The sequence below is a fragment of the Triturus cristatus genome, chromosome 5_2 (assembly GCF_964204655.1).
Source record: "Triturus cristatus chromosome 5_2, aTriCri1.1, whole genome shotgun sequence".
Lineage (NCBI taxonomy): Eukaryota > Metazoa > Chordata > Amphibia > Caudata > Salamandridae > Triturus > Triturus cristatus.
In genome coordinates, this window is record NC_140588.1 from 962,688,527 (window position 1) to 962,707,693 (window position 19,167).

Sequence of the window (19,167 nt, forward strand, 5' to 3'; positions counted from 1 at the left end):
GGGGTTGCAGAGCAATGGCAAGACCTTGATGCAGATTCTCCCTGAGAGGGTGCAGACACTTATCTTTCGAGGCCTTCTCCTTTGGTGACATCGCAATGTGTAAGGGTGTTAAAGATGGGGCCCTGGGCTGGGTTCGGTCCTTCTTAGAGGGGAGGTCCTTTCAAGTGTCTGTTGCTCCATTCCATTCACAGGAGTTTGCTCTGCGTCAGGGGGTACCGCAGGGCTCAGTTTTGAGCCCACTTTTGTTTAACATCTATGTTTGCCCCCTGGCTGCGGTAGCAAAAGATAGAGGGTTGTCGTTGGTGTCATACGCCGACACACCCAATTGGTGATCTCCTTCTCTAAGAACTGTGGCGGCAATCTGGAGAAATTCAAGGAGGACCTTTTAGCAGTGGCCGACTGGATGGTGGCCAACTGCTTGCAGCTTAACACCAGCAAATCGGAGATCTTACTGTTCGGAAAGGACCGTGAATTATCGTCCAAACAGTGCTGGCCAGAGCGTCTTAAACCTGCCCCCTTACCCAACGAGGTTGTGAAGAACTTAGGGATGTGGCTCGATCAGGGTCTCGTGTTTGAAGCTCAATCTAAAGCAGTGGCAGGGGTGTGCTTTGGGCTTTTGCAGGGTTTAAGACACCAGCTGGTTTTTTTTCCTCCTAAAGTGCGAAAAACCATAATCCAGGCCTTAATCTTGTCCAGATTGGACTATGGAAACGCCCTTTATTTGGGCGCCAATAAGGCCAATATCAAGCGCCTGCAGAGGGTTCAGAATGCTGCAGCTCGTCTGTTAGTAGCACTCCCGAAGTCGAGCTCAGTTGCCTATCTGCTCCCCAAGTTGCACTGGCTGCCGGTTGAAAAACGCATCCAGTTCAAGGCACTGTGTATGGCGCATAAAATCTTGTCCTGTCAGGCGCCTGTGGGCTTGTCTAACTTGCTCAAGTTTTATGTTCCGCAGCGCCTATTGAGATCGGCGGGCCGTGCCCAGGTTTGTATTCCCCGTGTTTCTAAAGCTAGAGCAGGCGGCCGTTCTTTTCGAAGTCTGGCGGCAAAACTCTGGAACTCACTGCCTGTCTCCATCAGAGTAATTCAGAAGCACCTGGCTTTTCGTAAAGCCATAAAAACCTGGCTTTCCCCCGGCTCTGTCAATTAACATCTCTTTAGTTAACATCTCGCTTCTGTCTCCTGGGCGCTTGTCTTGGTTTGGGGTCGCGCTGGGAAGCCCCGTCGCTGGGGCAGCCATGCGCTATACAAATCTGACTAATTATAATAATAATAATCGAATTGTGAAAAGGGAAGCAGAATGGTATGTGGTCCAGCTGGAGGAAGTGTAATTACATGCATGGTTTCTGCTCAAGACACTCCGACCCTCACAAAGCAAAAGCCAATATTTACCGATGCTCCCAAGCATCTTGGACCAGGATAGAGAAGCATTTAAAGAGCCAGCAACCTGCAGGCCAATGACGCCCTGGGTCGAAAAGAAATACAAACATTTATCGAAGGACCCTGCATACATTAGGGGGCAGTACAGGAGCAGACTCCATCATGTGGCCATCACTAGGTAAAGAGCGCATGTGCCAAATACCTTTGGGCCATTTCCGGATAAAGAGAGCAAAAGGATGGACATGGTGGGTGGAAAATTCGAGAAGGGAGCCTCTACACATTGGCGCATCACAGACTCGAACACTTTGCTTAACTGTCTATGCTCACCAACAATGGGTGGAGATGGCAAAACTAATCAAACACTTGCTGAAGCAGTACCAGCAGAGGGCAAGCACACTCGTAGGAGAGGGGAAAGAACATAGCAAACACATGCTTAAAATCAGCACTGGATGCCGCTGACACAGTGAGTAGGCACCTGGTAGCAGGAAAAACCTTAAGTAGGCACACCTAGCTGCAAGTCTCGGGCTTTAAAAAGTAAGCCCAGGCCAACTTCATTAACACCACTTTTAATGGGGAACACCTGTTTGGAGTGCAATAGATGACATAGCACAACAATGAAAGAAGGACATCGACATGGCAAAGTCGATAAGGGCTCTACAGTTTAGAGGACAGCAGAGAACCAGAGACCCCTACTAGAAGGCCGATGGGAAGAGGAGGCTTCCAAATCCCTGCAAAGCACCAGGCCTTCCAACACAAGTCACCCACAAACACCAACACAACAGTGGTAATACCAGGCACCACAGAGACAGCCCTTTTGCATGCGAGCGAGAGGCAGAGGGCAGCCGTACAGAGAGCCGGCAGCAAAGGGCAAGTGACTCACAATTCCAGAGACCCCACCCACACACAACACCTGTGGGGGGAACAATAGGAGCCTTAATTTAGGGGTGGAGGGAGGTCACATCAGACAAGTCGATACTCAACATCTCCAACATGGCTATTGCATAGAGCTTGTAAAAAACACACCAAATGGGGGACCAAAGAAAACAACCCATACAAAAGAAGAAAAAACTTCACCAAGTTGTGGAAGAATTGCTAAAAAAGCCACAATAGAAAAGGTGACCCTGAAGAAGATCAACCAGATAAACCACTCAACATACTTCCTAGTACCAAATCCCAAAAAATCATACTAGACCTCTACTTCCTAAACAAGTTCATAAAGACACAGAAGTTCGAAATGACAACCCTACAAGAGGTCATCCCGCAACTCAAGTGGGAGGATTACATGGCAACCATAGACCTAAAGGATGCCTATCGTATATCCCAATGAACCACAGACACAAGACGTTTCTACGCTTCGTAATAGATAAGGTGAACTACCAATTCAGGGTTCTACCATTCGGAATAAAATCAGCAGCCAGGATATTCACAAAGTGTAGATCAGCTGTAGCTGTGCACCTATTAAGAAAAGGAATACTTGTATACCCCTACCTAGACGACTGGCTGGTAAAGGTGAGCTCCGTCTACAAGTGCAGAGACAGCATGAAAACAGTAATGACAACACTCCACAGACTGGGGATCTCTATAACAATGGAAAAATCATTGCTCATGCCAGAAGAAGAGAAGCTGTTCTTGAGAGCAAGAATCAACACAATGCACGTGAGGGCATTCTTATGCGAAAAGTGGGTACTGGCGATATTGGAAGAAGCTCACCACTATTGGAAAGGTTCCATCTTTGACAGTAAGGACTGTGGGGAAGTTGCTGGGAATTATGGCTTCCAGCTTACCAATAATACCACATGCGAGATTACACATGAAACCGATCCAGGAATGCGTCCACAACCAATAGCCCAAGCAGCGGGAGTTAAAAGGTTAAGAGGATCTAGATGTTGTCATATAAAGAGTGCAGGAGGAAATTATGTGGTGGAACAGAGCAAATGTTACAGTAGGAAGACCCTTCAGGCTACCAAATCCAACAGTGGCCATCACTACGGGCGCTCACACATATGATGGGGAGCTTATATGGGGAAGCTCAACATCAGAGGAGTCTGGAAATCAGAAGAAGTGGTACAACACATACACCTACTGGAACTAAGGACAGTGAAAGAAAGCCTTTCCGAAGCAGCTATGGGGCAAATCAATACAAGTTCAAACGATTAACACAACAACAGTGTTCTACCTCAACAAGCAAGAGGGAACAAGATTCTTCACCCAGGAGGTATGGAGGTATGGAGATATGCAGGTGGGCCTTCCAGAGACAGATCACCTTAACAGTGATACATCTACTAGGGGTAGACAACATAGAAGCGGAAAAACTGAGCACAAAAGCATCTGCCTCACAAGAGTGAGAGCTAAATCAGACAGTACTCGAGAAGGTGTTAAAATGCTGGGGGACACCAGAAATACCAGAATGCCAGTTCTTCGCTTCCAGACACTCATTCCCCACCTCTCTGGGGAATGCATGGTTGATAGACTGATAAGGGAATTTTGAATACACCTTTACCCTGATCCCACTAGTGATCAGCAAGTGCAGACAATCACCCCCCCAATGGGCAAGACAAACCTGTTCCTCAGGTCTGATAGAGCTAATGTACAGAGACTTCCAGCATCACACGATCTGTTTTCCATTCAGGAGAGGTGGGAGTTCTCCACTTGCAACCAAACAAACTGGGTCTCGCGGTATGGCTCCTGAGGACATAGAGTTTGGACATCTGGGACTTCTAGAGAAAGCAATGGCCGTCCACAGAGAAGCAGAAAGACCGACAACAAGGAAATGCTACACAGCCAAATGGGAGAGCACATTAATACACAGTAATAGAGAGGACTAAATTGCACCCCAAGATGTCCACCCCTCGCTCCCTCCCTGCATAAAACACACATTATGAACTTATCTGCATGAACCACGCTGAAACTGGATCTCTTAGGGTATCATAGCTGCCAAGATTTCAGTATACTTGTGTATGACATCTGCAGATTTTCATTGTTGTTATCATATATGCCAACATTTTAGAAGACGAAAGTGGGAAAGAATAAGCTGAGCTTTCTGCTTCTTGACCAATTTCCTATTCAACATAAACAACTACATACAAGTAAAATAGCTTTTTACTAACAATATGAGCTTCATCTTGCCATCTGATTATATTTTTCAAATATTATGTTATTTTAAGGATCCCTTAGTAGTCATCTCTTGTAAGTGGCATAACATGCCTCATGCAGTCTTCAATGGTGTCAGTTTTGGTAAATATTGTGGTTCATGGCGCAAATACACCATATATGCTCACAATGCTATTTGTACTTTCTGAGGGCAAAGGGTTTTAACGGCCTGCCCTATAAAATGACAATGTAAAGGTCTTCATAATACATAACAGCACTACAAGTTTAATACGATTTGTGTTTGTTTGATGGGAGGTTTGCATTATTTACATAATTGCCGAAGCTCTTTCTCTTTCTGACCATCACCGAGACTCTCATCCTCTATTTCTTTTGATCTCTCCTGTAGCCACAGCGCATTCTGACACACACTAGCTGTCCCCCCTCTCTTTGTTTCACTCATTCTCTTTCTCTCCCTCTCTTCCTCTATCTCTCTGAAGCACACACACACAATTTCTTGCTCCTTCTCTCGCTCTTGTTTCTCTTTCTCATTTCCTGTGGGTATCATTCTTTCTATTCTATTGCTCTCCTCTCATACTAACTCAGTCTGTCTTTCTCACATGGTCATTTCTTCCCCCTACACACACTCTCTTACCTCTGTGTTTCATTCTCTATCACTGGACTCAATGCTTCTATATATATATTACATTCTACTGATTTCAGACTCTGTCCACACAGTTTCTAATGTGTCCCATTCCCATAGGTGCAGTCAGGCCTCGGAATCTGGAATCTGTTGATTCTCCCCTAGTGTCCATCTGCTGCTTGTGTTGTAATTCAACTACTATTGCCCAACCTTCACTCTCCTGGGGTTTATGTCCCCCCCCCCCCCCCCATAAAAAAGCTTTAACAAACAAGCATTAGAACAGGCAGGAAGAAGTTGCCAGCATTGCAAGGACACAAAACTAGAAGACATTTTTTAATGCCAATTCTATTTTTTAATAGGGTCTTTCAGTTGTACATAATGTGTTCTTGGTTTTATATATAAAGTAACAAAAATGATTATAACACATTTTTATTATAACTTTTCAACGTGCTACACAGCAACCACGCTGCTCTACAACATAGCTTAAAGACATTGGCAAAGCCAATAGCTCTGGCTAAACACTTATAAGGTCCCAAAAGCGAGAACTATTGGCTATGCCTATGTTTGTTTCTTTTTAGCAGTTGATCATGGGTGAGGTCTCTGAGGCTAAACATAAACCCACCGTGCCCCAGATTCTTTTTTTTTTTTGCTATTTTAAACACTAGTCCTATTACTTTTTTTTCTCATCGGCCTCTACTGCCAGGGAGGTGTTTTGTGAATCTAGAAGAGTTCCTTGTTGCAAAACTATTTCTACAGGTCAGTAACCACTTTTTTATGCAGCGTGAACATGTTCTAGATTCACATGCTTTGTATAGATTATAAAGTGGATTTCCCTCTCACAGAGGTGTGTATGAACTGGTGGGAGAACTAAAAATATGTTTCAACACTGGTCATCCCAAGTACTCTTCCTTCCTTGCATTGATGTCTGTACAATAATGTTTTTCAAAGTTGTGTGCGGAGGACCATGTTGCTGTTGTGCAAATGTCTTGTAGTGAGATTGTTTTCCTCTGTATGCCAGCATTGTTCATTACTTCCTTGCAGAATGTGCTCTTCGCCTAAATTCACTTTAAACGTTCCCTGTCATTGATCACTAAAGGTGGATAGTTTGTACTATACATGGGACTATACAAGCCTTTGATACTGGCTACCCATTTGATTGTGGTGCTGTTGTGGTTTACTAATGTCCTTTGTATCTTGCAAATAGTACATGATGGCTCACCTGACATTTAGTGTGTGTAATATCTTTTCTGGTGATGCTTTGGGGTCTTGGGAAAATGCTGGCAATTGGAATGCTCTGATTGGAGTGAAAGCTGAGTACCATTTTGGGTGTGTATTTTGGGGCGATTTTCATCCCTGTATTGTCTTGGTCTGGAATTATGTGTCTTGTATGATGAGAGCCTGTATCTCACGTACCCTTCTCAGTGATGTGATTGCCCCAAAAAAGGCTGTTTTTAGTGTCAAGTGTCACCCCAGGCATGGGCCTCCTTGACAACTAAGCCTTCTCTAATTAGGGCAATCGCTTGACACATTATCCTGTATCCATTTGGCTGAAGTGTCTTGAGTCAACTAGTCATTCCTGTTTCGGTACTGAATTTATTTGGATTTTATTCAGTCTGTCGCCTGAAAAAAAGATCTTTAGATACGATGGGTGATTTGAAAACCGATGATTTAAATATCAGATCACACTCAACAATTATAAATGTGGTCCTAGTAGTCTATTCTGGTGGTGATCAGTGATGCAGCTGATAATGGCGTAAGTGAAGGATCACATTGGTTAGTCTATATCAGTGATATCTTGTGCCTGCGTTGCACACCACTTGATAGATCTTTATCAGATTTTCAGGATGACCATCAAAGTGTAAATCATGTAAATGTTTTGCTTAGATTCATTTTTGGGGATAATCTGAAAACACCTACATTTACAATCTCTAATTCTGTAAATGCATTTACCTTTTGATCTGTGCTTACCATTTAATCTGTATTCATAATTTCCAAAGCTACCCTCTTTCTAGTGTTCATTTAAGGGAGTGACCTAACTCCATAAATGTTTGCAGACTTAAACATACTGTAATCTTGCTTTCCAAATCTTTCACCGCCTCTAGGAAATTTTGTTTACAATCCTACCACTTTCTTAGTGGCCGCTTCCTGTTGACTAGATTAATTTGGCATCCATTGACTAAATCCTCCATTTCAAGAGAATTTCATACTCCATTTTTTTGTGGATCTATACTGCAAATGCAGATTCCTTCTTTAAAATAGTTTTACTTATCTCATGAAGGACCACATATGATTGGAAATAAGATGGGTTATTACTTGATCTGTTTTTCAAAAATATGCTCACACCGGTGAAAAGGATCTGATAGTAACCTTGGCAAGTATCCCACATTTCCATTCACTTGCTATCACTATTCACTCCTCTGCTGGTGAAAGACCCAGGTGCAGGTGAGCTAGAAAAGTGCAGCTCTTTTGGGCATTGTATTGTCCACAATAAAATTATTCAACAAAGAGTCTTCATGACAAAAATGTTGCTGCAACTTCCTTCCCCTCAGTTGTTCATCTGCATCCTCACTTTGTATCATTACATTTTAAGTACAGCACATGCCCTGGTACAAAAGGAAAAGCAAAGAATAAAATATAGTGTCACCCACGGTTAATAACCTTTCTTGTACTCTCTTTATAGGTGTTGGTCTCTTGCAAATTTGCAAAATGCATTTTCTTCTCCTTTACTAGCTGCAGAGATATTTACTTGGGTTGTAAAGCGCTATCAAGCTGCTAGAAGCTCGGTGCGGGGTATGGCTCTTCTGAATGGTCCCCATCCTGAGATGAGGCACTTGTCTACCTACTCTGGTATCCCAGCATTCATTTTAGGGGACTGGGGTCCGTATGCAGACCTCAGGCTGGATGGTGAAGCTCAGTCCCTCACATGTGTTGGGGTGGTCCAGTTATTGTGTATTGAAGACTTTTTTAATAGAGTAGGTTTTAGTGCTCTCTTCAATGGTATTAGGCTTAAGATGCCATTCAGTGACGATTTAGGGCATTCCATAAGCAACCTACACTTTGACAACATGTTTTAGGTTTGGATGTGTGACCAGTTTTGCATTACGTAATCACATATTCATGTCAGGGTGGTAGGGAGAGAATCTGTTTCCAGGGTGGGATTTGAATCGATGCATAGCATTTTAAAAATGATGGTTTTGATACGCCGGAAGCCACAGAGGTCCTGCAAGGCTGGTGACTTTTTTGAAGTGAATGATGCAATGAATACTGGGAGAGGCACTTTAAAATGCAAATGTGTAAATTTGACTTAAGAGGGTATGATGATGGACTGTCACGTTTCCAGTATCAGACCACTCCTCTTCTCCGTGCTTTATATACAATAAACCTCACTTAGTTTCCAGTTATGCATTGGATTCACTAATTCAGTAAGATGGAAAGATACTGGAAAGGTACGTTTCATTATTGGTCCATCATTTTTCCAAATCAAATGAATGATTGCTGGCGTGTTGTAGCATGGGGATCTTTTCTGGATTCACATAAACCCATAAACATGCCTGAATATTGCAAAAAACCTAAACATATCTACCTCATTTCCTTTATTATCAATTTACTGTTTTGGGTACCTTAAAAGATGTAATTGTATTTATATAGCCCTTACTACCCCAGATGAGGCATTGAAGCACTTTTCGACGATGAGGCTGATTACCAATTAAATCGACTTTATGCTTTGTGTTATTATTCATACGTGGTCAGATGACGACACATTGTAGAGTTACATTTTGGATTAATAATAGCCAGTGTATTTCCTTCCAAAATATTGCTACCGTACATAGTTGATGCCGACTGTATTCAACAGAGAAATCCTGGTCCACGCTGGATCTAGTTACCACTTGCTTGAAGTAGAGTTTGAGTAGTGCAGCTTTTAGATAGCCTCACGTTTCAATCTTATTATTTTCTTATGTTTCAGGGCGAAAGGGGACTCCCTGGTTTGGAAGGTCAGATTGGATTACCAGGATTCCCAGGTCCAGAGGGGCCTCCCGGACCAAGAGGAACAAAGGTAAGCAGTGCGCTATCTGCCGGATCGCCGTCAAGCACAGATAGGAAGAAGTGAAATTCATATAGAACCCTTAGGTGTCAAATCTTCAAATTAGGCATGAATGCTCCATCGTACTGCACAAATGTCCGCTGTGACTTCAACTGACATGCCGGCTATAATCTATGGATTTGCCTCATTTCAGGATTGGCTTTCACAGAAGTGTGGGGTTCAGCTCTGTGTGATGACAAGTGTCTGCATGAGTGAATTGTTTTCAGTGACTTCATTGAATTTTGTTTTGGTTGCTCCCAATTTTACATTCTTTGACAAAAAATATTTAACCTAGGAATGTCATCAATTGATGTGATGTGGGCAGCTTCTTGCACTCTCTCATCTTTACAATGAAAGTAAAGTTTCTGGAATTTTTTCCTTGTATAAGATGTGACCTTGCACATCACTGAAATTGCTAGACAGGTCTTGCCCAGTAACCCTTCCCTCAGTGAGGAGCTACGGTTTTCACCCTGATTTGAAAACTTGCTCTTTGAGTGCTCTCTGAAATGTGTGGCCGAGTTCAGAAATAAACCTGTTCCTTCACTTGAAAAACCAGTACCACTCAAGCCTCTGAACTCTGTTAGTGCAGAGGTCTGTGGTGCATAGGTCTCAAAGCAGATCTGAGTTTCTGGATGTTGCTTTCAGAACTGATATTTGTCAATCTGTGGTTAGTGCTCAACTTCATATCTTATCACCTTAAATCATTGGAAGAAGGGGAATAATGGCGGTATCTTTCTCAAGAAGTCCCTCTACTAATTCAAGTTTATTAAACCAGTAGAATTATTTAAACATTAAACCACAGGAGTTGACACATAAGTAGGAGTTCTTCCTGTACTGATCATTCATCGTGACGATAATAATTGCATCTACCGGAGGGTGGTCAGCCTGGTGCTCACAGCTGTTGGAGATGTCCATTGGGCCACGCATAAAGAACCTGAAATGTTCCTGGATGTGAGCTGTGAGCTGGTAAATGATCACATTTGTTTACTTTGTGAATTATGAAATACCTCAACCAGTAACATGTACAGTGCAAGACATATTATCTGAGCCCTTGTTTTTAATGAATAGGTGCTAGCTTGTGTGTCCAACAAGTGTACGCTTGGTAGCGTTGACCGCCTACTAGAAGAAATAGCGACTAAAACATTCTACCACCAATTCCAACACCAATTCCATTTTAGGATCAGAATTTAGTTTTGCCAGGCTTGCCAGGCTTGAAAGCCCTCATTTCTAGCCTTTATTTTGAAATATGTAGTCATCCTCTATTAGGAAACTAGGTGGGAAAGTATTCAGAAGAGAGATGCAACCAGAAATGAATCACTTAAGGTCTAATAAACATCTGAGGCTACATTGTAAATGTTCCAGCAATGACTTTTCCAATGAATTCAAAGTAATATTTAACAAGGCAAATACATTAAAATATTTTATTTCAAATACTTGATAATTCACATACAATCGAATTGAAGTCATTGGTGGAACACAAAGAGAAGAGGATACCTATAGTAAGGGCCAGAAAATAAAGTATTCCAAATAATCAAAACAGGAACCAGATAATGCAGATCAAAGACACCTAAGATTCATTTACAGTCCAATGAACAGTAAATTGAGAGAAGTTTCCCCCAATTTGTATGATCAGTGCTTTTAGGATGCATTCATATGTTATGTTATTCATTTTCTGCAGGGAGACTCTGGACTTCTAGGACCAATTGGACCCAAAGGAATCCGAGTAAGTACTTTAGGATTGCAGGATTAAACTGTATGTGTGCGTTCTCGATTTCTGCTGTCTTTTTTCAGACAAGTTGATTCCTGATTCTCTGGTGAAAGCAGGTGTCTCACAAAAAATCTGATACATAAAGAAGATTATTTTGTGTGCATGTTTCAATAGATCCACTATCAGGGGTGTGGCTCCAGGGGGTTTGTTTAGGGTATTGCACCCCCCAATAAATGTATCTTCTGGTAAATAGTTGGTTACAGGTGCTTTCAGTCGAGTATGGTGATGTGTCAGTCGGATTTCACTAAGAATGTTGACATACACAGACATAAACGCGCACACACCATGTCCCTCTCTCTGTATTGAAAATGTTTAAAAAATATTGGATAGTTTCCAAAATATTGTGTCTTCCCTCACTTAGTACCTCTTCCAATCTGCATTCCTTTCCCTTTCCACTGCCCCTTAAGCCCCTCTCGTGTGCCCTGCTTGTCGTATAATGCATTTTAACATTATATGCCTGCGTGATTGTTGGAAAACCTTAAGCTCACCCCACCCAATCTTACTGAACAAGCTAAGCCTCTGTTTAAATTGTTTATCACTCTTCCTGCATCTGGCGTATTTGAGAGTCTCCGATGTATGCGTGTGAAGCTCGATGTCCCCTGTGCGTTTCATGGCTCTCAATAATGGATATTTATTGTTGGTCAACTCGATAGCAAAGACTGGAGTCTTCAGTTGATGCATTCGTCCAACAAGCCAATAAAAAGTAATCGTGTACATATGCTAGTTTACTTTTAATCTCAGTTCTCAAAGGAGGGGATTTGGTAACAAGTGCATTAGTAAAGTAGTGTTTGGAATCAAATTAATTATGGACAGATTGAAGACTTTTATGAATGCAGAGCTCAGCCTTTTACTGTCCCATTGGATACAGGTGCTGGTAGCATGCAATAGCTCACCTGACCCCAACATACACCCTACCCATGGGCCTCTTCTGTTGACCTCCCATCCCACTCCTGATAGGGCATTCTTTCCACCTGAGCCCCTCTAGTCTCTCTGGCATCGCAAGAAGTGAAGGGTGGCAGTGGAGTGCCATGAATAAGGGTTGTTCTTGTCCGGCATTAAGGGCAATGCAGTAGGTCTCGCATTTGTGAAGGTTTGAGCTATTGGCGTTGCTAATAATAATGCAACACCAATAGCTCAAACTTTCAATAAGACGAGAGCTATTGCATTACAAATCAATCACTGCTCTCGCGCTTCAGCTTCAATCATCTCAAGCTAAAGCGCAGGTGCCGCAATTGCTTCAAAAGTAAAGAAATAGAAAAAACACTTTTATCTATGCCTTTACTTTTGAAGCAGTCGAGGCACCAGCACTTTTGCTTAAGATATTTAAAGCTCAAGCGCGGGTGCCACGATTGCAACAAAAGTAAACAAAATGTAAAAAAATGTTGGCCGAACTGTTTTTTTTACCAAATGTGTTTACTTTTGTTACAGTAGCGGTACCCGCACTTTAGCTTTAAACATCTTACGGTGAAGCACGGGTGCAACAATTGCTTCAAAAGTAAAGAAATAGGCAAAACAACTGCAATTTTTTTCCTATTTCTTTTTGTTTTTTTTAAGAGGAAGTAGCAAGGACATGAGGAAAGTAAAACGTGTGACTGATAGTTTGTGCTTGTGAAGTAGTACAACGGAGGCTGGAAAGGTGCGGACAGTTTACAGTTCTTAGCACGATTGGGGAACAAAGAATGGAGAGGTGATTAGTACTTGTGAGGTACAGTGAAGGCCAGTTAAAAATGGAAATTGCAATGCAATGCACTAATAGTTTCAGAGACTGCGCGCGATGTGGTACTAGCTGGATGCTGCACTAGAGCACCTCAAAGGATGTTCTCCAAGGATTGGACAACGTGTGAGGTAGTGCTGTAGTGGGAGCTATAATTACCAGTGGAAAATGTTTTAATGCCATTCCCATATTGCACTGAATAGGCATAGCTGGCAATCCCCGTCAGTATGTGGACGCTGCCTCCCATGCCCCCTCTTTTAAAAGATATCGATTTGTTTTCTAAATATGCCCAAATTATTTATTTTACAGCAACATTTTCTAATAAGAATTTCTTAAAAGGCTGATAGTTTTAAGAGAAACTCATTAAATATTTTGGTGTTTCAAAATGTGGCCCAATGCGCATTATTTCACTGCAAAGACGCATCATGTCTTTGCCTGAAAACTGTGTGTTCCGCTTCCTAGGGTCTGCTTTCAGGACTGATTGGACTGAGGATTTGTGAGCCCATTGAGTCCTATAATGTGTGCTTTGCCCCCACATTCTAGCCCTGGGAATATAGAAAAGGCTGGGGAAATAGGTCAAACTGAGTGGTAACATCCCAGCAGTGGTGACGAGTAGATGAAAAAGTAGATCAAGCGCTCTTTTTGGCATCTGGAAAAGTTGTATTTGATACTACAAGTGTATAATGCTGGTGTTTATTGATTTGATTCTGCGCCGTGTGTACAGTGCTGTCTTCTACAGTTCGTTTATCTTTTGCTGCTCCAATCCACTTTGCTAACTTGGATTGGATGATATGTGTGTATCTGGGAAACAACGCTTTGCAGTGATGCATCTTTGTCCAATCTTTCCTTGTCCCTTCTTTCCTCACTCCTTCATACCTTGTCCCTTTTCACTCTCTCCTATGCTAGTAGCCAGGTCTAGCTGCTGCAACAGCCAGAGGACTCTGATATTATCCCATCAAGTTCAGCTTTGAAGTAGGAACTCTGTGGCTACGAGTAAATTTCCCCAAGAACTGCTCTAACCTTAAATATTCTCTTTTCCAGGGACCTCCAGGACTTCCTGGATTTCCAGGAACACCAGGTCTTCCGGTACGTAACATTTACAATCTATATTGCATTTTCTAATGTTGTTATAGATGTAAATTTCACAGAGATTAGCTCTAAAACGGCTGATCACAATTTCTGTATTTTAAAAGAAACACATTAATAAAGAAAACAGCTGTTTCTTTTTAATATGTTTTAATAGAGTTTGTGTTTGATCTTAGCTATTGCTCCTCAGTATTAACACATTATTTAAGTTTTATAATTCTAAAAGTCGGACGATTGGATTTTACTTATTGAAATCATTTTAATGAGTGTACATTAAAGTATACCGAACTCTACCACGGTGGGTGGGTGTGGAGGGGGTGCGGTGTCCTCTGCATCTATATTGAACTCGTTTTTTAAGTAAGGCTGGCACAATATTTCTCCAAATTGATCGTATATTTATCAACTGTGCCTTCAATCGTACACTTGTTTGCATTAGCTTTATGCAATATTCCCTAATAGCACACTGGAGATTGCTATAAAAGGTTCTGTTTGTAAATTCTGTTTCATTGTATTTTAAAGGGACTTCCTGGCCAAGATGGGGCACCAGGACCTTCTGGGATCCCTGGATGCAATGGGACAAAGGTGTGTTTCCCTCTATAAAGTGTTGTTTGCTTGAGGTAACTCTGTATCCAAATTTTGTTTCAAAATTTGTATTCTTTTGGAGAAAGCTTTGAAGAACGAGCCTCAAAATGCTATAGGAAAAACTGTACTCCAAATCCCTAAAACAGATCATTGGAAAGTAACGAGTCAACTTGATCTAAGGCAAAAGAGAAGTCTTCATTTTTTCTCATATTACTTGAACACTGCACATTTATCGCATGTGTCGAACTGAGTAGGTGCATTCTGAAGTACTAATGTTGGTGATGAGAAACCTCTGCAAATACATCCGTCCATGGATCAGCAGTGCTACAGGCCATCTGCATAAGTTAATGCGTTCAGGCCTCATTGCGAGAGTGATGTCATGTAAACATGAGGTCTACACATCAAGCTATCCATATAAGTCATAAATGTAGTACAAATACATTGCGGCAAATGTGTGGAACAAACTGTAAATTGAAAGCCAATAGGAATGAGCACAGTCATGTTGAACCCAGAGATTTAAAGAACTGGACTAGGCCACAGATGAAACTAGTGAACGCATACTGAAGCCCTTGTCGATAAGCACGGCTGGCTTAGGTGCTTTGTCAGACGTAGACTGGGCACAGCTGTGGTGGCATTCGTGGTCAATAACATGTTCATGCATCTGATCTGGGCTTGGGGGGGGGGGGTCTTTCTGTGTTGAATATTCCACGGTTTTAGCCATTACTGCACAAACTTACATCTAGTGGATGAATTACCATGCTCTTGTATATTACGTCATAACGCTTAACTCTTTGGCTAATGCATGGTTAAATTCCAACTTTCTTAGATTTAAACATTATTTGGAGCACAGCTGAAATTCTGCAGAACTGGAATAGCTTGCAGATACTGCTGCATCTGCATTTTTAAAATATGGCTTACAAGATGGGAACTGTTGTTTTTTGCTCTAGTCCATTACCTGTGGAATAAAGACTACCCGCTACAAAGCAGCATCCCCTCCCAATTCTGTTGAATGTTTCTCATATGTCCAAAGTCTTGAGGAGAACATCTACACCCTACTGACGGACCAAAGATCATCATTGTCCATCTGTACCTGCACCCTAAAGCCTCATTGGATGAGCCAAAGAAGCAAGCTGCATCTAGATCACCCAATTGCTGAGACTAAGCTTCTGCATTGAAATCTCAATATTGCGCAATCAATATCTGTCAGGATAACATCCAAGCTTATTTAATAGTCATTGAATCAGGACCGGTGATGGATCACCTTTTCATAGTGGGTTTTGTTGACCAATATGGCTGCTAATGGAACTTCTGTGGTAATGGTCTATCCAGATGCTTAGGATGCAGAGGTCTAAGCAGGGGACCCAGTTTATTCTCCTTGTGAGATGAGGGAGTTCTGCAATAGGAACTGGCAGTAGGTGTTCTGAAAGAGGCCCCCGCTTGGAGTACAGACTGGTTAGATTAGTACGTGGGGTAACAGCATCTCTGAGAACAGGTTGAAGTCTCTGTGTATTGCTTCAGTTGGAACAACACTGAAAACTGTACCATGGATAAACAGGTAGTCCACTGTATGGATGGCTCCATGTTGTGACAATTCTTGCACTTGTGCAAAAATAAATCCACAAAGATTGCCATCCATATCCAAGCACACTTACAGTAAAAAGGGAAAGGAGTAATTATTGGCAGATAAGTTAAGTTTGTCAACGTGTCTTCTCAGAGTTGGTGCTGCTCAGTGTATGACGATGGAAGGATTTTCAAGAGAGTGTATAGCTAAGATAGTTTCTTCTTGTTCTTCAACCAATTATATTGGAACCCAGCTTAATAACAGGCGATGGGAGGTGAATCTGCTTTGCCAAGTTTAGTATGGATGAATCATGTCAATCAATCAATCAATCAATCAATCAATCAGGTGTTTAGATAGCGTGGCAACTCACCTGTGAGGGTGTCAAGGCGCTGAGGGGTGGGGGGCTGCTGATCCGTCTGGGCGCAGGGGTCAGTCAAAGAGCCAGGTCTTGCGATCCTTCCTGAATTTGGTCAGTGACGCGGATTGCCTGAGGTAGAGACATGGGCACTGTGTGGGCCTTAACATAGATTTTGAATATACTGTGGCCTACCTTTTATTATTCTGTTGGGCGTGGTACTGCCCACAATTAAACTATGCATTAGATATTACTACGTACAAAGAGCAAAAAGCTCTCTTCACATGTCTCAAGTGAACCAGTAGTAAAAGAGGGGTCAATGAGGGACTATGAAAATGTATGTATGTGTTCCTTGTCAATGGCAGCAGAATGATTAACAGCATGATTTCCTTTCATAGACCACTGAAATGAAGAGTTTTCAGGGCAGATTTTCAAAGAACTCATGCTACGCTCCGCACCAGCAAAAAATGTTGCGCTACATTGCGTGACAAGGAGGGAGCAGGAGAGCGCCATATGTACAGCGATATGGTGGCTTTTTCCTCCCTTCTCCCTCGTGTCGGTGCTGATTTCAGCTGCTGTTTGCCAGGCTCACACCTTAGCGCTATATCGCTAAGGTGCCTACCTGAGTCTAGCATAGGTTTTGTACAGGAAGGGTGCCCTTCCTGTACAAAATACTATGCCTAGACAAGTTCAGGCAGTTTTCCCACTTTGTATATGTGTTGCTCAGTGTAACACGCATGCAAAGTAGGAAAAGAAAGGAGAAATGAAACCATTTCTCCTCTTAATGCCTCCTTTCAGATTGCGTTAAATTTTGGCGCTAAACCCTGTCTACAATTATTTGTAGATAGGGTTTTAAATCAAAAGGCATGGGTGGTTGAATTGGAACGCCCATGTACCTCTCATGTAATGCCCCCTTCGCGCTGGGAAATGCTCTGCGCTGCTTTGCGTTACTTGTAGGGTACTTTCCAATGCAAAACAAGTTTTGTGCTGAAAAGTAAATTGGTAAAAAAAAGTGTGCGCTGGGTAGCGTCACTTTTGTGATGCTAACCCAGAGCAAAATGTTCGAAAACATACCTCTTAGTCTGACTGCTTCAATTGACGTGAACCTTGATTACCCAGAATGCATTGGCTTGCTACATGAAGGTCCAGAACTAAGACACACTCTCTCTCATGGAGACGTTAGTTCCCAAGCACAGTAGTGCAAGGTAAATAGCCATTAAGGTTTCATAGCCTCAGTCGGTTTCTGCAGAACATTACATTCAAAAGGGGTAAATATAGATTGAGGTTTATGTTTCTAATACGAGCCCACAGCCAATCCTACATTGGCTTCTTCCAAATACTCCAACTGGCTAATCGATGCAGTTAAAGTACTGGCACCCCTCAAAAATCTGTCAAAAAACAGAACCTCTCCTTCAGCATCTTGGTTCTCCGAGACCCTTAGACTGGAGAGGCAACGCTGCAGGAATCTTGAGAGACACTGGCGCAAGGATTATAATAGCATTGATAAAACACACTATAAAGAGGCAATACATCAATATAAACAGCTCCTAATCACTGAGAAAAGTAAATATTATACCAATCGGATAGAAGGAGCCCAAGATTCCAATAAAAATCTCTTTCAAGTAGTTCTTAAACTATCTGGATCTACAGTAAATCCCTTGCCTGCTCCTACCCAAGATCTATGCGATGCCTTAGCCAGTGCATTTCAAGATAAAGTCAGCAAAATATACTACAATTTCACCACGCAAGTAAAAGACAATCACTTAATCTTTCCTGGAAATAACAAGAACTCCCCTTCTTTTTCGCATTTTCATCAAGTCTCAACTGAATTAATAAAAGGTCACATCCAAACAATAAAATCAGGTTCTCCAACAGACCCGTGTCCACCTTCGGTTTTAAAACTCATCCCTGATCTACTAGCATCTAACCTTACAGACATTTGCAATGCCATGTTCAACACAGGCATCTACCCCACAGTCTGGAAAAGGGCAACCATCAAACCGCTGCTGAAGAAGCAGCATATAGACCCACTAGATACTAAAAACTACCGACCTATCACAAACCTCCCTTTCCCAGCTAAAGTTTTTGAAAAAGTAATGAATACACAACTGGTCGACTACATTGAAGAAAACAATCTTCTAGATGAGGCACAATTTGGCTTTAGGAGGGGCCATGGGACGGAAACTGCCCTGATTAAGGCAGCAGATGAAATTAGAGCCGCTAGGGATCATGGTGGATCAGCAATTCTGATATTGCTGGATTTATCAGCGGCATTTGACACGGTCGACCATGCCACCTTGATCGACCGTGTCTCAAACTTAGGTGTCAATTGTAAAGCAAAGGAACTTTTGGCCTCCTTCCTATCTAACCGCTCTCAGCTGGTGAGTCTCGGTGATTTTAAATCTCCTCCATTTACCCTCCCGTGCGGAGTGCCACAAGGATCATCCTTGAGTCCGACACTATTTAATATCTATGTGTCGGACCTGGCCAAGGTAATTAAAACCCATGGAATTAGGCTGACAACCTACGCCGATGACACACAGCTGGTGCTGACAATTAACAACGACGGAGAAGCAATCGCAGCCAATTTCCAAACTGGTATGCTTGCCATCAGCTCCTGGATGGCTGAAAATTGCCTAAAGCTGAACTCTGACAAAACGGCGGTAGTGATATTTGGCAAACTACATCCAGCTTGGTCCCCTACATGGTGGCCGACCAGTTTGGGACCTCCACCTATTCCTGTACCTAAGGCTAGAAACCTAGGGGTCATATTTGATGACAAGCTATCCTTCTTAGCCCATACTAACACCATTGTCTCTTCATCCTTTTTCACTCTCAGAATGATTAAAAAACTACTTCCGTTCCTTCCCCCAAGTGCAGGAAAAACACTGGTTAGCATGCTAGTATTTTAAA

The 19,167-nt window shown here is 42.3% G+C and overlaps 1 protein-coding gene across 1 annotated transcript in view; it reads left to right on the plus strand.

Moving 5' to 3' along the window:
• COL4A5 (collagen type IV alpha 5 chain) overlaps nt 1-19,167 on the plus strand; it is a 589,146-nt gene that overhangs the window by 151,266 nt on the left and 418,713 nt on the right. The window contains exons 3-6 of the mRNA XM_085608164.1: nt 9,072-9,161; nt 10,867-10,911; nt 13,712-13,756; nt 14,276-14,338. Of these exons, the coding sequence (XP_085464290.1) occupies nt 9,072-9,161; nt 10,867-10,911; nt 13,712-13,756; nt 14,276-14,338 (243 nt within the window). The remainder of the gene's footprint in view (nt 1-9,071; nt 9,162-10,866; nt 10,912-13,711; nt 13,757-14,275; nt 14,339-19,167) is intronic.